We start from the raw sequence: 21021 nt of genomic DNA on the forward strand, positions 1-21021 counted from the left end.
TTGGTCTGACTTCACAGGACATTTCTTGTGTTCTAGTTCTTTGTGACTTGTCCAGAGAACAGGCTGTCACACAGAGACATTCGTGCCTCCAGTCTAGCTAGGATACTGTTAGCACAGACCACAAGAATACAAAACAGAGCAAGCTTGACTATGTGGAAACTGTTACAAAACTGTTTTCTGTACAAAAGTTTTAACCAACACTTAAAAATGGGCCAAGTCTGCTCTCATCTACACTGGTATAAGTGTGCACTTGCAAGGAGCTACTACATATGCAAAGCAGTTCAAACCGAGATCAGAATTTTCGGTCACAGAGAGCTTTCATTTAAAGTTACTTGCTGTGCTAAGAATGGGTCAGCAATAAAATGTTTCCATCCAGCAAAAACTAGGTTGGATATGCAGAGAAATCACATCCCTGCTATTTTGATTTCCAGCTCAGAATGTTTTGCTGCAAAATTACCTAGAATTCACACAGTTCATCACAATTCTCAGATGTCTCATTTTTGTTCTTTAATATTTGCAATTACAAAATCACCAGAAGTTTATTTTTTGAGGACAAAATTCATCTGGATAAGGAACAGCAGCATGAAAAAAACCAGAAAATTGCATAAGCCCAGCTAACTTCCTTGCCTACATCAATGATCACAATAATGGAGACATTAACATTAATTACTTTGCCTTGTGAATGATTTTAGAAAGCACATTCACCCAACACATTAAACAGAAGATTTTGTCACTGTGCTGCCTCTGAGTGAACTTAGCCATGGTATGTAATATGACAAACTTCCTACCAGGGAGTGTGGCCAGCAAATCAAAGGAGGTATTATTCCCATCTCCTTGGCACTGATGCAGCTACAACTTGAATACCGTGTCCAATTTTAGGCCCTCCAGTTTAAGACAGATAAGGACAAACTGGGGTGGGCCCAGTGGAGGGCTACAAAGGAGGTCAGGGATCTGGAGCACATGACCTTTCAAAAAGGTAGAGGGAATCAAGCTTGTTCAGCCTGGCAAAAAGGAGGCTGGGGTGATCTAACAGCAGCCTGCAACTACTTGAAGAGCAGCTCCAGAGATGATGCAGCCAGACTCTTCTTGGTAGTGGCAGCTGATGCCACAAGGGATAATGGCCACAAGCTGCAGAAATTCAGCTCCGACATTCAGCTTTGGGAAACTCAGATCAGACATTAGGAAAAAATTCTTCCTCAAGAGTGCCATGCAGTTGTGGCACAGGTACCCAGAGAGATGATATATCTCCTTCCCTGGAGGTTTTCAAAACTTGTGTAGAAAAATTCGTGGCTGTCCTTATCAGGTGTTGGCAACAGCTCTGCTTCAAGTTAGACTCACAATCTCCAGAGGTCCCTTCCCACCAACAGTCCCATGATTCTGTGATGTACTGCAATATACTGTGCATCACTCAAATGGCATGTAGATGGTACGGCTTCAGCTTCCTGAGCTGCCTGAAGGTGCACTGCTGTAAGGACAGGAGGAGATGTTCCACCTGCATTTTCAGTAACTGCATTCCCAGTCTAACAGAACAGTATACAAGGGTATGAAAAGCCATGTTCAATTAGAGCTCCCTAAAAAGAAAGAATTCTCCCTAGCTTTCCCTAGCACACACCTTTGTGCCAGTTACGCAATCAATGGAGAAACACAATACACCCCTCCTGCTTCCAAACAGCTGACAGCTAACTAGATTAATTGTAGTCATGCCACTACTCTTGTTCTGCAGCTGGAACTTTGGCCTATATCTACAAGGGCATTACATTCACAAGTACACTGGTGCTCTGGAACAGCTATTTCTGCCACTTAAGTCAATGGATGCTCTGCAGGTAATTCATAAGGCAGCAATATTAGATGGTCCCGCTACTGGACCACATCCCTTCTATTTAAGTGAAAACAGTTTGCCCATCTGTGGATGGAGAGAATAAAAACCATCAGTATAATCCCCAATTCATCAAGAAATTGAGTAATTATAAGTGTAGTCGTGATTCCTCTATGTAAGGCAAGCAGATAATTATATAGAAATAGCCCCAGCGATGTTGCTTTACAATCAACTTGGGCATAACATCAACAACTTTGGGTAAATTAGACATCTTATAAAAAGACACTGAAAAAGGGCATGAATATAGTTTTCACAGTACCATAACTTACCAGAGATCCTACAAATAATAGTCCTAGAGAAGCTAAAGACAGCAGGACGTATGATACCACAATGCTCCCGATTCTAGTCAGGTCCTGTGAAGCAACAGAATTGACAATGATTCATAAAGTATTTAGGTGCACCATATATAGTGTCTGCATGCATGTTCTTGGCAAACTGTGTATTTGTTCTTGGATTTCCCATGCAGATTTAGTCATACCATACTCTTGTCCATGGAACCACCAACAGAAAAATGCCAGGCTTTGGAGAAGACTGAGATTGAAACCATGTCTAAGTCCTAGCACCTCAGAAGGTCTAAAAACTGGATTTCACTGTGAAGACAAAGAGGAAATCCGCTTCCTACCCTCATGCATTGCCAAAATTGAAATCTGGATGCATTATTCAATTTTGCAGCCTGGACCCATGTTTCATTGCCACAGTCAGTGTAATTTTATACTGTGGCAAAGGGCTTTGAAGAAAGTTTAGTACTGTTCCTGTGTTTGTGCGTCCTTACACAAAAGCCAGCCACAGAAGGCTTTTCTACATTTTCTACACATTCTGTGAAATACCATCAGCTTCATTCACAGCACTGGCAGTGAAATTCACTCTGTTGTCTCAGTCATATTTAAGTAATTTATAGTTCAGCCTATTCTCAGTAGTAGGTGCAAAATACAGTTCTAACGGGCTTCAGTGTGCAAAGAATTTTAGCCTGTTTCTGACCCACTAGTACAGCTAAAGAGAAATTCAGAGTTAAGAGCTTTCATTTGCTTATTTTAATGTCAGAAGATTTCTTTGCCTTTGCTGTTTTCAAGTCTAAATTTGCACTGTAAATAGTGCTATAATAAACAGTTCTCAAAGATATGCATGAACATCTGCACAGAGTCATACTTGGGGTGTTTTTGTGGTGCATTCTAGGAATCAGTTTCCTCCACACTGAACACTTATTTTAAGTCAAAGTCCTATAAATCAAGCATTTTCTGTAAGGAACACTTTGTTAATTGACCCACTGCAAATAAGGTGCAGGCAATGCTCTGTGAAGAGCTCTGATTGTGCATAATAAATCCAAGTAAGAAAGGGCAAAGAAAAAGTGCTTCTTTCAAATAACCAAAAGAGCAGGTGACATGCAGCCCATAAACATTGTTAAGTGAACACAGAAAACAGTCTCCACTGTACTTCAGCCACAAGAAGCACTGAGTCAGATTTCCTATTTGAACTGCATAGCCTCTGCTACAAAGATTATGTACAATGAATCTAAACATTCTGATAACAAATATATTTTGCCTGATTTATGAAAGTGGCTGCTCACTATTTAATTAAGGTTCTGTCCACACTAGAGAAATCTGCATTGGGTATAATTACCCCAGTAATTTATCAGATGAATCATACTGGTATACGTGTCATTATGTCATGGTGAGAAGCTAAGCAATTTTACTGGCGTAGCTTCGTAGATATAATTGAATCTGTACACCTAGTACACCTTTTACTGCACATAGATATGCTCTAAACACTCAGCAAAAATAGATTTTTGTGTCTGAGTATCTTATGATTTGCAACCTTTATGTGGGTTGATCCATTCTTCCAGAATTTAAGCTTCTATCCATCCTAATAAATTAAGTTCCAGCTCTCCCTTTACTGTGGACTAAACCTTAGTGGGCTGATTTCTTATTGCTTTGTTTCATTTGTAATCATTTGCGCATTATGAAAAATCTGCTGTGCTGATCTAACGTCAAAGCCAAAAATTCAGCCCTGTATCTTGAAGATAAAATATGGATCTGTTTTCAGAAAACTCTTTTCACCATTTCAGGGGACACACACAAATGCAGCAGTCACTATATTATATGAAGTACATGTGTATTAGACTTTTAATCAGAAGAGATCTTAGAAGCACCTCCCAAGGCTACTGACATCAACTATGTAATCAGAGAGGAGTACAGGGACTTACCTCCCCTTGATCTGACAAAAACTGTTTAAATGGGGTAAGCAAGTAAGATAGCGGGTCAAAGGCGTTCTGAGCTGCTGGGATGGTCCCATAAGTGCTGTACCACAGCATCATGCAGAGAAGCTGTGTAATCAATCAGAAAATACATAATGAGCACCTCTCATTATACAAACATTAATTTTCATTTCAAGACTGCACAATTAACTAATTTAGTTCTCATTGATTTCATGTTGATCATCATTTTTGCTTTAAGTCAGGTATTTTCTAGGCTGTAGCTTAACAAGAATAAAAAGACTGAATGCTAAGTGCTCAGCTACCATTAACTAGATGCGTACCATTAAGTTAAGCAAGCTTACTCTGATCTACACTAGCAAAAGGACTGCCCATGGTAGCCTGTACATCAAAAGAGCAACAGATTCTTCTGAATTCTGAACTTTCAGCATTATTGCTTTTAGATCAAAACTGCTAATTGAATGAACTTTGTATGTTATTAAAAGACCTTTATGGTCTATCTCATGCTATGCAAAGCTCTCACAAATAGCCACATTCACACAGGTATCCCTATAAACAGATACACACACACAAACATACATGTGTTGAAATATTTCATTTGAACCACTTAAGGTTGCTGCACACATCCCCAACCACGAAGGGCACACTGCAACTTTAAAGGATACACCTCCCAATCCACTTTTTAACAAGATGTTTATCTACCCCCATAGGTATCAGCTACAGAAGATGGATTTTTGGGAGATGGGTCATTTGGCAAAGGAAGCATTTGCAGAGGGCCAGGGAATGGGATAGGAGTCTGGGACATCAAAAGGCAGGGGCTGTTTGCAAAGGAGGGCTGTGAGAGGTGGCTGCAGAAATGAGCGGACTGCAGCTACGTCCATTGCTACATCTACAATGAATGAAGAGGAAATGTCCCAAGCCAACAAAGCTTAAAAGAAGGGTCCCAGCACTTCAAGGTGATGACAAGCTGTCTTACCAGTATCTGTGAGAGGACAAACAGATACATGCTGTCTCCAGGCATTAATCCATTCCACCGGGCAGCCCAACCAAGCACTGCTGTTTGCTGGGAGGTTTTCAGGGACTGCTCCTTCCTGTTCAGCTGTCCTTGTTGTCCTTCAGCTTCATCCACTGACTCCATAACAGCTGGATTGGAAAGACCTTCACATGAAAACGACATGTGCAGGGAATGAATAGTACGTAACCCTTGCAGCCACTGTGGAGCCTGCAAGGGCTATTGTTTTCCTAGAGACGATGGTTACCTCTCAGTTCTGCATCAGTAAGTGCGGCTCCGGATTGTGAGCGTCACACTCTATTAGTGCAGCTGTATTCACCTGCCTTCGTCAGAAAAAAGTGAGTGTGGGCGGATAAATTATTTTCCCTTTCTTTCCGGAGGTGCAGATTCTGGGCTTTGTTGCTAATAAATTCTCATTTACATCGCTGCACCTTTTCGTTTTTACTTTTTAAAAGGAACCATCTGTGCTATTTCCTAGCTCCACACTTCCCGGCTACATGGTGGCAGAGAACCCATTTTGTCCCTCCCTGACTCAATTTCTCTGTTTTCCCTTATTTGTCTGCTTTGTCTAATTTGATTATAAATTTCTGAGGTAGAGACTGTTTCATGTTATGTGTCTGAATAGTGCTCAAGGGCTCTGGATTTTGGCTGAGTGTCCTAAGGCACTAATAAAATAGACTTTATTCTAATAACCTACTACTTGGATGAATTCATACTCAAGAGCTATTTAATAATGTTGTAATGCTATTCCATCCAGTGGAAATATGCACTGGAGTGGCTAGTCCCTCAGTAACAGTATTTTGAACACAGTCTGTGTAGATATAAATTAATTTACAAGCTAAAAGGAGTGAAAGATCAGACCCATTTGAGGTAATTACTACTGATTTACATCTTTCTACATGAGGAAAGCCCCAAGGCTGCCATGTGTACAACACTATAGCCTTAAGCCTAAGCCAGCCCCCTGGGCCCCAGGGAAAGGCCACATTGTTGGCCCTTCCATGGTTTTTTGAGGTCAGGTTTCTACAAAATGATCCTCTCATCAGACATAGAATCATAGAATCATAGAATCATCTAGGTTGGAAAAGACCTTTAAGATCATCCAGTCCAACCATTAACCTACACTACCAAGCCCACTCTAGACTAATCAAGGGTAGACCAGACTAAACCATATCCCGAAGTGCCACATCTACCCGTTTTTCAAACGCCTCCAGGGATGGTGACTCCACCACCTCTCTGGGCAGCCTGTTCCAATGCCTGACCACCCTTTCCGTAAAGAAATTTTTCCTAATTTCCAGTCTAAACCTCCCCTGGCGCAGCTTAAGCCCATTTCCTCTTGTCCTATTGCTAGCTACTTGGGAGAAGAGACCAACACCCACCTCACTACAACCTCCTTTCAGGTAGTTGTAGAGAGCGATAAGGTCTCCCCTCAGCCTCCTCTTTTCCAGGCTAAACAACCCCAGTTCCCTCAGCCGCTCCTCATAAGGCCTGTGCTCCAGACCCTTCACCAGCTTTGTTGCCCTTCTCTGGACATGCTCCAGCACCTCAATGTCTTTCTTGTAGTGAGGGGCCCAAAACTGGACACAGTATTCCAGGTGCGGCCTCACCAGCGCCGAGTACAGGGGCACAATCACCTCCCTGCTCCTGCTGGCCACAGCATTCCTGATACAAGCCAGGATGCTGTTGGCCTTCTTGGCCACCTGGGCACACTGCTGGCTCATGTTCAGCCGGCTGTCTACTAACACCCCCAGGTCCTTTTCGGCCAGGCAGCTTTCCAGCCACTCCTCCCCAAGCCTGTAGCGTTGCATGGGGTTGTTGTGACCGAAGTGCAGGACCCGGCACTTGGCCTTGTTGAACCTCATACAGTTGGCCACGGCCCATCGATCCAGTCTGTCCAGGTCCCTCTGCAGGGCCATCCTACCCTCGAGCAGATCGACACTCCCACCCAATTTGGTGTCGTCTGCAAACTTACTGAGGGTGCACTCGATCCCCTCATCCAGATCATTGATAAAGATATTGAACAAGACTGGCCCTAAAACAGAGCCCTGGGGAACACCGCTCGTGACCGGCCGCCAACAAGACATTTCTCTAAATGCCTCACAATAGTAACTCTAAGTCAGATAAGCATCCATAAACTAGCCACAGCGGTAATTAGGCAAATGAAACATAGGATCTGTGTATCAACTGAGGGTCTGGCCATTGGTACAGTAAGGAATCATGAAAATATCCCGTTCTGATTTCTAAAATGCAAAAATGTGAGGGTGGACAGGAACATGAAATGCTTATTCCCACTGTGATTGTTCTCCCTCCCCTCACTGAAACAGACCTGAGGACATCCATCCCTGCACAAGAGAACCAGGTGTATGGGAAATGCTGATGGCTTCCTCTACAAGGTTCTCCATCCCCACTGCTGCCCAGCAACAAGAGAGCCATCATTGCATAATGACTGGGGAGACTCAGAGACACAAGAAGGAGCACCTGCAAGGTACTACCAGGTACTTCCTGAGGAGCTCAGGTTACTGGTTTCTCATTTTCAAAATAGCTCCAGTTAGTTTATGATGGTAGTGGCCTCAGCAGGGCATGCTGGGTATAACTGGTTATATGTAGTTATTTTCATTATCTTTACACAGGTATTTCTCAGGAAGCATAGAGAATGTGCATCTAGACAGACATACACCCATGTATGTCATACCATAGGTATACGCTGAAATTAACTGACTATTTGCCAGGAAGGACTCAGTGCAGTAATTTGCATAAACACTATCAAAATTTCATACTAAATACAGGTCAGTAAAACATAGAAAAATATGGAACTAAAAATGTAAAATCAGAAGTGTCAACAATCCTAGCCTGTATTTCTCACAGTGGTAAAACTTTGTTCACTTTCATCTATATGTCTTTAATCCTAGAAGACAACTGCTTGAAAATAGCACTTTTCAAAGAAAAGCAGGCAGTTTCTGGAATATAGCTCAAGAGATCACGGGAGTTCCGCCTCTCCATCCTCCAGGCTCCAGCTGGTAATCTACAGTCCATGACAAACCCTATCAAGAAACACAGAAAGCCCAGATGCAGTCCTTGGTGTCCAGGGGCACCGACCATACGCTTAACACCTGACTTCCGATACCATGCTACATAGAGCTGGATTCAAAGTTCTCCAGGAGGACAACACAGCGGCCACATTAAGCAGCCACAGTTAAGGCTGCCTAAATACTTTCAGTGCTGACCTTTGTTTTCATTTTCTGTAAGGTGCTAAAACTTAACTTAAAATTTTCAAGCTTCCAACCTGCTTCAAGTCTCACTAGATTTGGACAAGAACTGAGGGGAAAACCCTTGTTAATGTTTGCCAATTTTCTTCTGCTAATTTTGCAGGATGTTTATGCTCTGTGTTTTGGTACAGGAATTTGAAATTTAGCAGGGACAGAATTTTGATGTGAGAAATTATTTTTGCCATCCATGCAAAAAGACATGCACCTGTGGCTGAGATATAAACCTTCAAAAATATCTATTTACATACAGTTTATTATGGCTTGCTCCTAAATTCTCTAACCCTAACTACGCATGTTTTAAGTCCTACCTTTCCTTTATCTGCATTAAATAATGCACCTTTGTCCCTAAGAATGGCTAATGAACCTGTTTACTGTTTTTCCAAATCCTAATGACTTCCTTTCTTGGATACCCCTCCCCAAAGGTCAAGACAGAATACACACAAAGCAAAACTAAAACATCTTTGGGAAGACAACCAGAACAAGGAGCCAGGGAATGCAGATTTCAAGTTCAGCTTTCAACTATTTTTTGTAAGTTACAAAATTTTGTATTTCAGAAGACCTTTTTTTTTTTTTTTTTTTTTTAACTGACCAAAAGCTCATTCACCTGCCTTATGCAGCAGATAAACGAATGTCTTTGTTTCATATCTGCAACAGCCTGAGATTTTACAAGGTCACTTCTGTTTAGGTTGGAAACAGAATCCCGACTCTAACATGACAATGTGAAGGCCGCTTAACCACATGCCTTGTGGAACAAAGACATCAAAGTTAGGGGACTGCTCTGTGTCTGTAACCATGGGGATCTATGCCTCTCCACAGCCCAGAAGCCCAATTCCTGGTATTCCAGTGTTGTCTAGCAACAGCTGTACAATTGTAGGAGTCCTATTCTCCTTCTTACGACTGCCCTATATGAAGGACAATAGACTACTTCTACTTTCAATTATTTTTACTGCATAAAGCAGAGAACTGGTCTATGGACCTAGGAGTCCAGGATTCCAGCTCTGCAGAATTGATACAGTTCAACAGGTTATTAACAGGTATTTTCATTAATACAGTAAAAGACAATGGGGACACCAGGTCAAGAATTAAAATAATGGGAGAACTGTCTGAATTCGTATGTAGAAATGTGTAGATTAAGATTCATGTCTTGGGTATACAAAGAAAGTGCCTTGGATTAATTGAAGTCCACTCAAAAATTTGCTACTGCAAATCAGAAAATACTAGATTTTAACAAACATAACGATGCCCACTTAGGGTTCTGTACTGATTTAACTATGTCAGCTTTAAACAATACGTCAATTACTATTCACACTTCATCTTGAAATCCTATATTCCTGTACCCTTACTGGGCCCTGGTTTCTTTCAGTCCACAGATTACGTAATAAATGAGTGAGACGTCAGTAAAGTTTTCTTGTGTCAAGGTCAGTAAGAAGGTCTTGAGAAGAAGGTAAGAAGGTCTTGAGACAGCTGTCAAGGATCACTACATCCAGGAGGATTGAATTAAACCTCTCCTCTGCTAGTGATTTGACTGACAGTGAAATCTAACATCCATGTGATATCCTCCTGAATTCCTGCACCATGGAGTTTGGGATTCAAGTTCCACAAGTACTTCTGCTTCGATGCGGGGCTATGCTTGCTAGAAAAATCCCTTTGGCAGAAGAATTAAAGGGTCTCTGACACCTGTAGCAGCCATACAGCTTGTTAAAGTAACTTAATTTCAGAACAGCACCAGACACTTAACCTCATTCTTCCTGTTCAGGGAAAGGAACTTTCTGGATCAAACCAGTGATCCATTTATCCTGTATTCTTTCCTTAAACCTAGCCACCAGTACAAGCTGCCAAAAATAAATGGCACAACACTTTGCTATGGAATAATCTATGCAGGAAAACATCTTTGTCCACTCACAAGGTAACAGCTGGCTTCCGTAACTCAGACAATACCCATTTTAAAACCCCTGTGCCTCTCTTTCTTTTTCTGACTTCATATGTGGGTACATAATGGGCAGAAGAATAAAACAAGAATACCTATACACACTCTCAGAAAAACATGTGCTTAGAGTACTAGACTTAACTGAAACACTAAAAGGCACTGTAGTAATGTAAGTCAGTCAACAATGCCTTGCAGTAACAAACATGACATGATCCAATCGAATGCTGCTGTGGGCGAGGCATCAGCAGCTCAGTTACTCAACTGATTCATACTTAGAGCCTTCAGAGAAAAACAAAACAAAAAACAACTGCTCAGGACCACGTATCCTGGCTGTATTTCCTAATGAAGTTAGCACTTTAAAAGGAACTTGTGTCCTCCCTTGTGCATGGGTGCTAATGCTCAAGGAATTTACACAACTCTGTTGGCAGACTTCATTTAACAATGTATTTTTGAGATGAAAAAGACTTGTTCCTTGCCAAAAGGATTTTTATAATAGAAATAAAATGTACCCCAGCAATGAAAACATAGTGCTCACACAGTTATTAGACTTTTTCTTACATCCATCACACTGTGCCCATGAGAATTATTCTTCTGGGGGATTGGGTGGTACTGTCTTTTCACTGGGAAATACAGAGTTTGTTAAGTGTGGCTTCTTCTTCATTCATGGTGGAATTCCCAAGCTCTGTGGAACTACCTGCCAGACACACAGGATAGGAGGGGAAAAAAGGGCCTCACTTTTTCTGCTAACTCTCAAGCTGCAGCAGTCAACATGCCACAGCAGCTCAGCTGCACTGTCCTGTATTTGGTTTACATGTGTGGAGATCCATATGCCTCTGAACCTGTCTGTATCTTCATGATGGCTGTCCATGGCAAGAATTTACTCTCTAGGAAAGGACCCCAGTGCATTGCAAAGCATGAACATGCCAGCAATGCTTGACATCCATCAAGATTACAAACACTTCACACCAGAGTCCTAAATCCACGTACAGCCTCTACATCTTCAAGTATCAAAATGCAACTGCCTGCTGAAATCACTGTCTCCAATTTCCATCTAAATGCTAGGGAGACCCGCTATTGATTAGAAAACAGTAGATGAACATATACTACTGTTAGAGGCCTGCAAATCAATTGCTTATTTTCACATGCACCTAAATTGCATATGCAAGACATAGCCCTGCCATTGTACTTCACATATCTGGTCAAGACCTTGTTAAATCTGCAGGTCATAAGACACACTGATTGCAGGGAAGTCCAGATGATGGCAAGACACATCAAAGCTGAATGAGCTGCCTCAGAGTGCACAGCTCATCTAATCAAAAAATGGACCTTTAGGAGAAAGGTATTGGCTGAGAAGACATTCTCTTTTTTGCTTGTCACTGCAGTTATGAGAAAGATGGAAACAGAGTAATGAGCTTTTGGTCCAAAAGTCAATCTTTCCTTTGCACTGCAGTGGTATAGGAGGAAATTGGTAAGAGGAAGCGGACCTTTCATATTTGCATGGCAAACGTGTACTTGTGCAACTTGCGTACTTACATTCCTCTCTCCACAGGAAACCAATTGGTGGATCACTATTCTGCAACTCAGAAACTTTTACTGAACTTCTTTATAACCATCCAATCTCAGATATTAAGGAGCTATACATAATGACAGAAGCTGCATCATTACCGTCTACAGATGGATACAATTCACCACCTAGGAAAGCCTGTTTTTTCTTGATGCTCACTGCACTCCTAACTCATCTGACAAGTTATGTTAAAAATTACACTCAAGATCTAATGAGCTGTGTTGAAAGCTGGGAATGCTATTTCCAACACTTGCTGTTATCCTAAGAATGCATGTCTTTCTCTCTGGCTCCTCCATTGTTAGGGGTTTTTTTTTTTGGCCTTCCCAGTCATGATATGGTACTGACTACTTCTACTCTACTTGATCCCTGACCTGCTCTGTTTACAAGACTTAGATACATTTACCTTTTCTAAATGGCTGAATAAAACATTGACTGAGAGGAGAGCATCTAGTGCCTAGAAGTATCCAGATTAAGAGCTACAAAGAAAAACATTCCCAAATGCACCCTACAGCTACCTACTACTGCCTGACTAGAGATAGAAGGGATTTACAACAATGTAACTGCCTCAGTACTTCCAGTTCCACTCTGGAAAAAGTCCCAAGTTTTAGCTGCCAAGAACTTGGGGTTAATAGATCTTACATTTGTAATGCAAAACCAGGTAGAGAGCTACTTCAGAAGCTACCAGACAGCTTAATTTGAACACTAGCAACAAGCTGGACAGACCCACATATCCCACTAAATTTACCACTAAACAACGCAAGGCACCAAAGCAATTCTAAAAATCACTCTGGTATCTAACTGGAAGCCAGTTAGATTCATCCAGTGTCTTTTGTAGGACTGCAAACCGTAAATGCAGACTTCATTGTCCTCTCTGTGTAACAGAGCTTAAAGAGGAAATAAGCCTGACATACCATTAATCCAAGTAAGAGGTCCAAGCAACTGTAACTACCATCTCTGACACATTACAGAGGAATGGAAAACTCTTCATCAAGACTCAGTCTACATACCAGCAACCTGGTTGTCAGTCTCCTATGTTACTTATTCTGAGATGAAATTCAGCTTATGATTTCTAATGCTTTCCATTTGCACTAAGTGTATCTACCCTGGACCATAAGAATTAGCTGGGCCAAGCTACAGGTATTTATTGCTGTGTGGGGAAAAACTGAAATTTATAATATTCAGAGATTCTGCTTGGGAAAGCTGGATGTTTTGCCAAAATGATCACACTGGAAGTAGCCAAGAATATTAGTATTTAATTCACTCTGATTCCTGGGTTGATATGCCCATCAAGAGGAATGCAGCTGCTCAAGAGCTCCCAAGTGACACTGTTTCAGGCTCTCTGAAGATTCAACAGAACACCATCCCATGCAGGTTTTGGGGGTTTTTTGTTTGGTTGGTTTTGGGTTTTTTGGGGGGTGGTAGTGGTAGTGTTGCACATTATTTACATCAGCCAGAAGGGAAAAGGTTCATATGAAAGTTCAAACTCTGGAACACAAGTCTGAAAAATTTGGTGGCAACGATGTACACTACAGCTTTAAAACTGAGCTTTTAGTAAGTATGACCACTGATATAAAGTGTCTACCTACTGTTGCTTAGTCTATAGAGAAAAATCTGCTTCATTCCTCCCTTCTGAAAGAAAAAACCAGAAACTGATTATAAAATACCACAACTTTTTGCATCATTACAAAACTGCTTAGAAAGACATTGCAATGGCCCCTCCCTAACATTGAGTGAGAAAGGTTAATTTACCCTTGTGTGACAGAGGACAACCCACAAATACCATCAATTTTCCCTTGCACTTGCTTGTCCATGAATGGCAGCTAGCATGCTTAAAGCCAGCAGCCTTCATTCTGAGAAAGGCAAATATTCTCTGTGGAGTTCTTGAAACAACAGTGCAGAGAGGGAAATGGGTGTCATGTACTAGCCAAGAAAAGCACTGGAGACTTGCACTTTTCAAGCTCAGCTGGTAGAGTCTGGCTGCTGCTTAAGCCAAACTCTGACTATCAAAATGGAAAGACACATCAAGAGGAAAAGAAAGCAAGGAGAAAAGTCATGCAGAAAAATCTATGAGCAAGCCAGGCAGCAAACTGATGTCTATGTATTTCTAGTCCAATGCCTCTCCCCTTTCAGTAGCAACATTTTTAACAAACTTGGAGAAGAAACTTTCCTCTCTACTTGAAATAAGTTCTGCTGAAAAGAACATGCAGCCCCTTCTCCCTGCTAGTGGGCTGCACAGCTCCATCCATAAATGGCCTATTCTCATCTCTGAGGGAACAGGAACCTGATGCCAGAGTGTGCAAGGAGAATAGTTGCCTTTCCACTCAGCAGCTCCCTGCTGAACTGCTGAGTCACACATTTTCTCTGCATTCATTTTCACACTGCTCCCACTCAGTCCACCTGCCACTTCATCTGGGATGGGTGGGAGGAAAGAAAAAGAGGTGAAGTCAGAAAAAATGTTCATGTTCACCCAGGACCGTTATTATGATACTGCAGGGTCACATATAAAAGCAAGCCTGCAAGCGGCTAGAGAGGGATGGAAAAGAGAAATATCAGATTGCAAGACAAACTGCCTCCCTCCCTTCTTCTACAACAGGAGACTGGCCAGCAAACAAGTTGCAAACTTCATCTGACTCCCAATCAGTCACTGATGTTATGTGCTTGCTGATATGTTCTGCAAATTTCAGGCTTCAGACAAGGCCTTGAGGTTTTACCTCTTTTCTGTGATTTAGAAGAGCTTTCAAGCTGCTGCGATTTTTTCAACAGTCCAACAGGTACTGTGTGGTAATTGACTGGCTGCCACAGGGAAGCAATGATAAGTGCCAATACCATCTCGATAGATCCCAGTTCCTAAGGGCATCTTCAGCCAAGTTGCTGCAGAGGAAATGTCCACCAGCCCCAAATTCCATCATTCAGGAAAACGAAGAGAAAATTTTAGCCATTTTCTTGCAGCTTCCATAAAACCCAAGCATAACAGGAGCCAACACCTCCTACTACCTATTAAATTCTTATGTAGAAAAGGGACTCTGCTATCAGTGGTGGGATACATGTTTATCATAGCTATAGAAGGTCCAGATTGCTCTTAGATTGGGCTATACATATAGAAATATACATTTAATTAAATTATCAAGGTAGTAATTTTTTTCCGTAATTAGATCTCTGGACAGTACAGTTTGTAGGTCATGAAAAAAGAAAATGCCCAGAAGCCTCCTAGTTTATCAAATCAATGATCTGAAAAAGCGCTTCTGAAACTGACTTTCAAACTAAACCAGGACAACTGTGATTAATTTTCAGACTAATTCTTAACCTACTGCTACTGTTAGTATTCAGTAGAAAAACTGGGGGCTTGTAGGGACTAAATAAGGATTTTGTTCTATTAAGCAGAATTAGCAATTCAAAAAGTAAGCCTGTTTTTCCCTGCAAGAACGAGTCTGTTCTTAGGTAATGTTCAGCCCTGCTTCTCAGTAATTCTTCTGGTACAAGTCTGTTTGCTTGAAAATGTGCTTGCACTGTACAGGCCTGAAGTGCAAAGACAAAACCCACTGTGAGAAGAGTTTAATGACATCGCATTAACATGGCTTTCTATATCAACTTCCACTCCTCACCTTCTAGAGTGGCTCATCGTCATGTTGCTCAAGAAATAGTTCATGAAAAAAATATTATAACTGCAGGGGAAAAGAAATATGGGAAAGAAAAAAGTAAAACTCAAAACCTTCTCAAAGTTCCCTGCCTCCATGAAGTTTTTTTGTTCCAAATAATCAAAAGCACAAGACAGGACTCTGGTCTATGAAGCCATCCTTGAAGAGGGAAGGATGCAGCCTGCCACCAGAGACTTTGTTTCACTGAAGGGTGAGACTGGGAGACTTTGTTTGAGCTGCCGTCAAACTCTTCCTTCTTGGAAGAAACCAGATGCTCAAGACAGCACTCATCCCAGACCTGGAGTCCTATACAATGCTACCAGCTGCTTAATACACCTAGCCCATCTAGTAAGAGAGAAAGTAACTTATTTGATTGTCTCACTGAATCTCCAGTCCATAGTAATTCATATGAAACAGAGCTGCAAGGGCAAAGTGGCTCACAATACACTTGGCTGACACTAGTCTAGATCAGATATAAACCTCAGTTACATGGGAGCAAGAAGAAAACAAAATCATCAGGCGCTCTGCTCTAGAAACTCAGGCTTTGCAGTTCAACAAAGATGAACCGCTAGGAGCCATCAGAAGCGGTAAGGTACTGTCAGATAAAGCAACCATATGGGAAGTATATGATAGCTACTGTACCATCTGCTGGGGTACAATTCTCCTCCAATACTCATTATAAACTGCTATGTCTCTACTAATAATGGGGGAGTTGCTCTTAATTTCCAATGCAAGATTAGTTATGCCCTTGTCCACATATAAATCGTACTCCCACTATTTAATCAAATACACAAGAGGTTTATTCTTAATAGTTCTACTAATGCTTACAGGTCTTAAACACAAGTTGTGGTGTTAAGCACCGTCCTTTTTCCTTTTCTCCTATGAAACACGTCAAGTTAAAGAATATACTATTTCTCATGGCAGCTAGGGCCCCTAGAGCAGTGTTTGCTTTGAAACAATTAAAATATTAAATATGGTGTCAAATTACAGCTCTTAAAAAGTGAATGCAGACCCACGGCAGGCAGAGACAGTGAATATTAACTTCTATCACACCCACACATAATTAGCATTTGCCATCTTTCAATCAGGGCTCTATTCAAAGCTTCTTTTGTTTTTTGCGCAAGGCTCTTTCCTCCTTTCCTATTAAACCCCTTACAGAAGGTCCATCTGATTACCGCTTAAGAATTAGATGCAATATTTTTTCCCTCCTTTTTTTATAAAGAATACATTTCTTTGTTATGCTGTTTTCTTCAGTGAATTTTTTTAAGTGCCTGCTGATAATTTTGGAGGTGCCTTGAGCTTTTATAAACAGACTGCAAGTTGACTTTCAGTGGAGCTGGTTGTCCCAAATTATTCCCAGCCTGCAAACTCCCTAACACTGAAAATGGAAACCCACAAAGCAGCTCTGTAATTCCACAGTTAAGGAGCTATGGCTTTGACTGCTCATGAATCAGCCTTGCACAGACAACATAGCCAGGGAGAACTGTCAACAGCACAACAACAATGCAGGTTGAGATGTACAGGATTGAATTCTCTTTCTGAAACAGGATAACCAACTCTCCCCTCCCAAACCCAAATTATAATTTTTATGCCTTTAGTCTTTAACTATGGGATATACTTAAAAGTGCCTGAATGCATAAGAAAAAATTAGCAGCAGTAATTTAAAACCAGTCAAATGGCCTCTGCGATACAAGAGTGAATCTGACAATTAAAAGAAACAAGGACATTCTGGTTTCATGCACTTTTCAAAGTATTTACTAGTCATACTACTATCATCTGAATTGGTGTTGCACAGTTGTATTGCTTGGAAAAAAGCATATTTCTTCTCATAAATGAGTAACTTCTACAGTTCTAATGCTAATACCATTGTCTGTTTCTAATTTCTCTTCAGTGACCTGCTAGCCTGGTGTCCTGTAGGTATTAAAACTGCTTTCTGCTCCAGTGAATGAGAGGGTTTGCACCTTGAAGCAGATGGGTGATATGCTGGCTTCCTGCCAGGTTCAAATGTGAACATTTCCATGTCATTCATTTGGGTATAGCCTGCTTTACTAAGTGACTAAAATCTTATGCCCTGGAGCCTTCAGCAAAAACATTTAGGAAAGTCACTATCACATTCAACGTTTATTTCAAAGACATTCTCTTTTCTAAGCTAAGTAAATTATATCAAGACCAGTCTCAACAATCATCTTCAGCCACAAACCTGATAGATGCCTCAAGGGTACTATACCAAGCATAAGCATTTCACTTTCTTTCATGCATTTAAAAAGGCTATGTTTGCACTGCTTGGCTTCCTCAGAAAGCAATGGTATCATTCAGATACTGTAACTTAGGTTGAAGAATAAGCACTTGTATAGATAAGGTTATGGACATCTAGAAACAGGATGTCCACACTAAATTTTATGTCTGTACTAGAGTGCTATTTCCACCCAGGGCTACTCCATTATGGGCCCAAATGCAAAGCCTGCACAACTACATATCATTGCTTCCAGTTCAGTGCTCTGCTACCTCTGTATCTGCAGTCCCTTCATGTTAGGGGCATGCTTAGATTATTAAAATGTGATAAGTATAACGGTCTCATTAATCTTTCCTTCTCCTTAGCTAACCACATAGCAGCACAAAAAGTGAACTGTGCACACAGAGGAAGGTAACAGTCCACTCTGTTTACTGTCTAGTCTGTATGGATTCCTATACTGTGCTCATCAACATGGATACACAGCCTTAAGTAGTGAACTAAAAAAAATACAACAGCTTGCCTTCTCATCCTCTTCCTGGTGAGGGAACATGCACAGAGCAATGTTTTGTCTAGATAGAAAATCAGACATGCACAAGTTGTTACAGATCTATGTCAGAGAAGGCAAGATGAAAAAAGCACACACGATGATGAGCTTTGTAATTATTCTGGGAGGATTTTGCACCACTTGCCTGCAGCCATGAACTTCACTCTACAAAACAATCTGAAGAAAAAAGCCTCTCATGGACACATGCATCCCAAGGCTCCACTTGATCTGTGGTGACTCTACCTCATGCCACGCAGTCTTATGCTGAGTTACCTTAGCAAGACCTGACATTAATCAGCAGGTCCACAAGGTGGTAAGCAGTGTTCTGTGGAGACATCATTTTGGATCCTGCATCACTGTAGCATTTCTGCTTCTAGCTTCAGGGCCAGCTTGGTATCAGCTAGCCTAGGGATTTTTGTTCTGCACTCCAGCAAGCAGTGCAGAAATGCTCTTTGATACCTTAGACCAAGACCATTCTGGAGAGGACTTGAATATGATCTGATGTCACATGGAAGCAGGTGGCAGCTGTGTTGCATTTGTGGTAGGCAGAGCTGCCAAGGAGGTACACTTAAAACCTCCCGTTGCTACAGGTATAAAAGATCTCACAGTATCGCCTACTCTGAGGATGAAAAGACAGCAAGTTATTTTACCACCTCACCTTTGCAACACAAATTGGGGCTATTGAAAAACATTGTTTTCTCAGGCCTTGATTAAAGCATTTCTTCCTTTTCAGGCACTCCTGATTTCATAATATTCATAATTCAGTTCACCACAAAGGCACCAAACATATCCTTATGGACTCCTAGTTGACCCACTGTTCTGTCTCCATGTTGAAACACTGCTGTGTATATAATATATTTTGAAATATGGATAGTCAGTTGCCTTCCATAGTGTGTTCCTTATGAAGTGTGCGTGATAGTATGTGTCAATGGGAGGCAAGATTTCATCCACGCATTCCTGTTATGCTATCCAGAACACTTCATCTCCATTAACAGGAGAGCCAAACACCTCATACCAAGTCTCTTCTGCTTCTCTGCTGCTCTTCTTCTATACCTCTGCACTGAGGTATACACCTGACTTCAATATGAAGAAGTTAAACCTGCACCGAGTAATCTTGTAAATCTAAGTTTTAGCTTCTAAGGACCAATACAACATTTTCAAACCCACCCCACCTCTGTCTTCCTTCATAGGGGCCAGATTCCACTAGAAGATCTTTTCCTTGCACCCCTCAACTCCCAGTGACAGCTATGTGCAACACACTCTTGGTTCTTTTTCCTGAAGATAGCATTAATTACACTGGGAAGAGCAGAATGGACAAGAAAGAGCTACATTTTATGCATGGCCCAGGTAGAAGCACTGTGATCTGTTTCGGATATGCTGAGCAGAGACACAAAAGACAAATAAAGGAAATATCAAGTCCTACTTCTGTGGGATAATTATAACTTATAGTCCATCCTTTCATCTCTACAGACCTTGAAATGGTCTTACCAACTGAAAAGACATAGCATCACTGAATCCATACGTTCATCCAATAGGAACAGCACTTTAGTAGCATGTGGAAAAGCCTCAAGAACAAAGGAAGCTTCATCTAAGAGCTGTTGCGCAAGCATTTTCCCTTATGGAAAATAGCACAGGCTCTTCAATGTCCTGGCAAAGGATATTCAGAACCTGCCAGTACCAGTGAGTACATGGCAGTACAGTGAGCACACAGCGTGCTAAAAGGGCCATTTTGAGTGCCCCTGCATGAACATGACAGAAAGAAATATGACCTATTCTGAAAAAGCTCTCTGTGTTTATCTTTGTCTCCCACGGAAGGCATACAAAATGGAAGGCTTTATGCCTTTCAGGAGCGCCATCCCTCTTCCTGAAAGCCTGCAAAATTGGTCAGATGAGACTTCTACCTATTTCAGCAGGAATGTTGCCTGTGCAAGGAAGTTGGGACCAAGCCTTGCAGCCTAACCACCTCCCCTCCTATTTCTGGGCTCAGAAGTAAAAGACCTTTTTAACACACATATAGTGAAGACAAAGGCATTCAAACTTCTAAACACTTTGCAAAGCAGCAACTTTGGACTGTCATTTGAAGGTCAGTCTCCCAACATACAGTATTTATCTGCCTATTGTCAAACAACTGCTGGAGCAGAAAGGAGTTTTAATAGAATATGTTAGTTAATTAAATCTGGAACGTTAATGGGTCTTTCATAACACTGTGGCATTGTATCTATGAAAAGCAATGAAAAAACGGTTCTATTTAAAAGTGGTAATAGCTGTAGTCTTTGAACATATGCTTAATGAATAAATCTGTTAGGAAAAAAGGCCTGTGTGTATTGGAGGGAGGTAGTATGTTTGTTCTCACTTAAAGCGTGCCATGATGGCAATCATCAACAGCAAATGGCCTCTATTGTCAGGACTAAATAAAATTCCATTTGGCCATTTACTTTCAGGTGAAATTGCTTTTTTTTCTTTTAAATGACACATTCTTTTAGCTAAACAGCTGAGTTGAAAATAAAGCAATGCCAGATTCATGTTATTAAGGACACCTGATAAGCATTCATGCCCTTTGGTAGGTGCAAAGAACCACAACATAGTAATATCCAGGCAGCTTGCTACCACAGCATGGGGTGCAGCACGCAAGAAGCCAAACAGACTACAGTGAAGAGGCATTCAAATCCCATGGTGAGAACAGTCTAACAACCCAGTGCTAGCACATATCGTAGTGGTGGGCGCAATTTCAAGGATGAAATTATATAGAATACAGTGC

General features: G+C 41.3%; 1 protein-coding gene across 1 annotated transcript in view; it reads right to left on the reverse strand.

The window, feature by feature from the left end:
- The window catches only part of PTPN5 (protein tyrosine phosphatase non-receptor type 5), a 62803-nt gene that overhangs the window by 33809 nt on the left and 7973 nt on the right, over nt 1-21021 (reverse strand). The window contains exons 2-4 of the mRNA XM_075712599.1: nt 5062-5243; nt 4077-4196; nt 2146-2229 (exon numbers count right to left, since the gene is read on the reverse strand). Of these exons, the coding sequence (XP_075568714.1) occupies nt 2146-2229; nt 4077-4196; nt 5062-5243 (386 nt within the window). The remainder of the gene's footprint in view (nt 1-2145; nt 2230-4076; nt 4197-5061; nt 5244-21021) is intronic.

This window comes from Pelecanus crispus, chromosome 6 (genome assembly GCF_030463565.1).
Source record: "Pelecanus crispus isolate bPelCri1 chromosome 6, bPelCri1.pri, whole genome shotgun sequence".
NCBI lineage: Eukaryota > Metazoa > Chordata > Aves > Pelecaniformes > Pelecanidae > Pelecanus > Pelecanus crispus.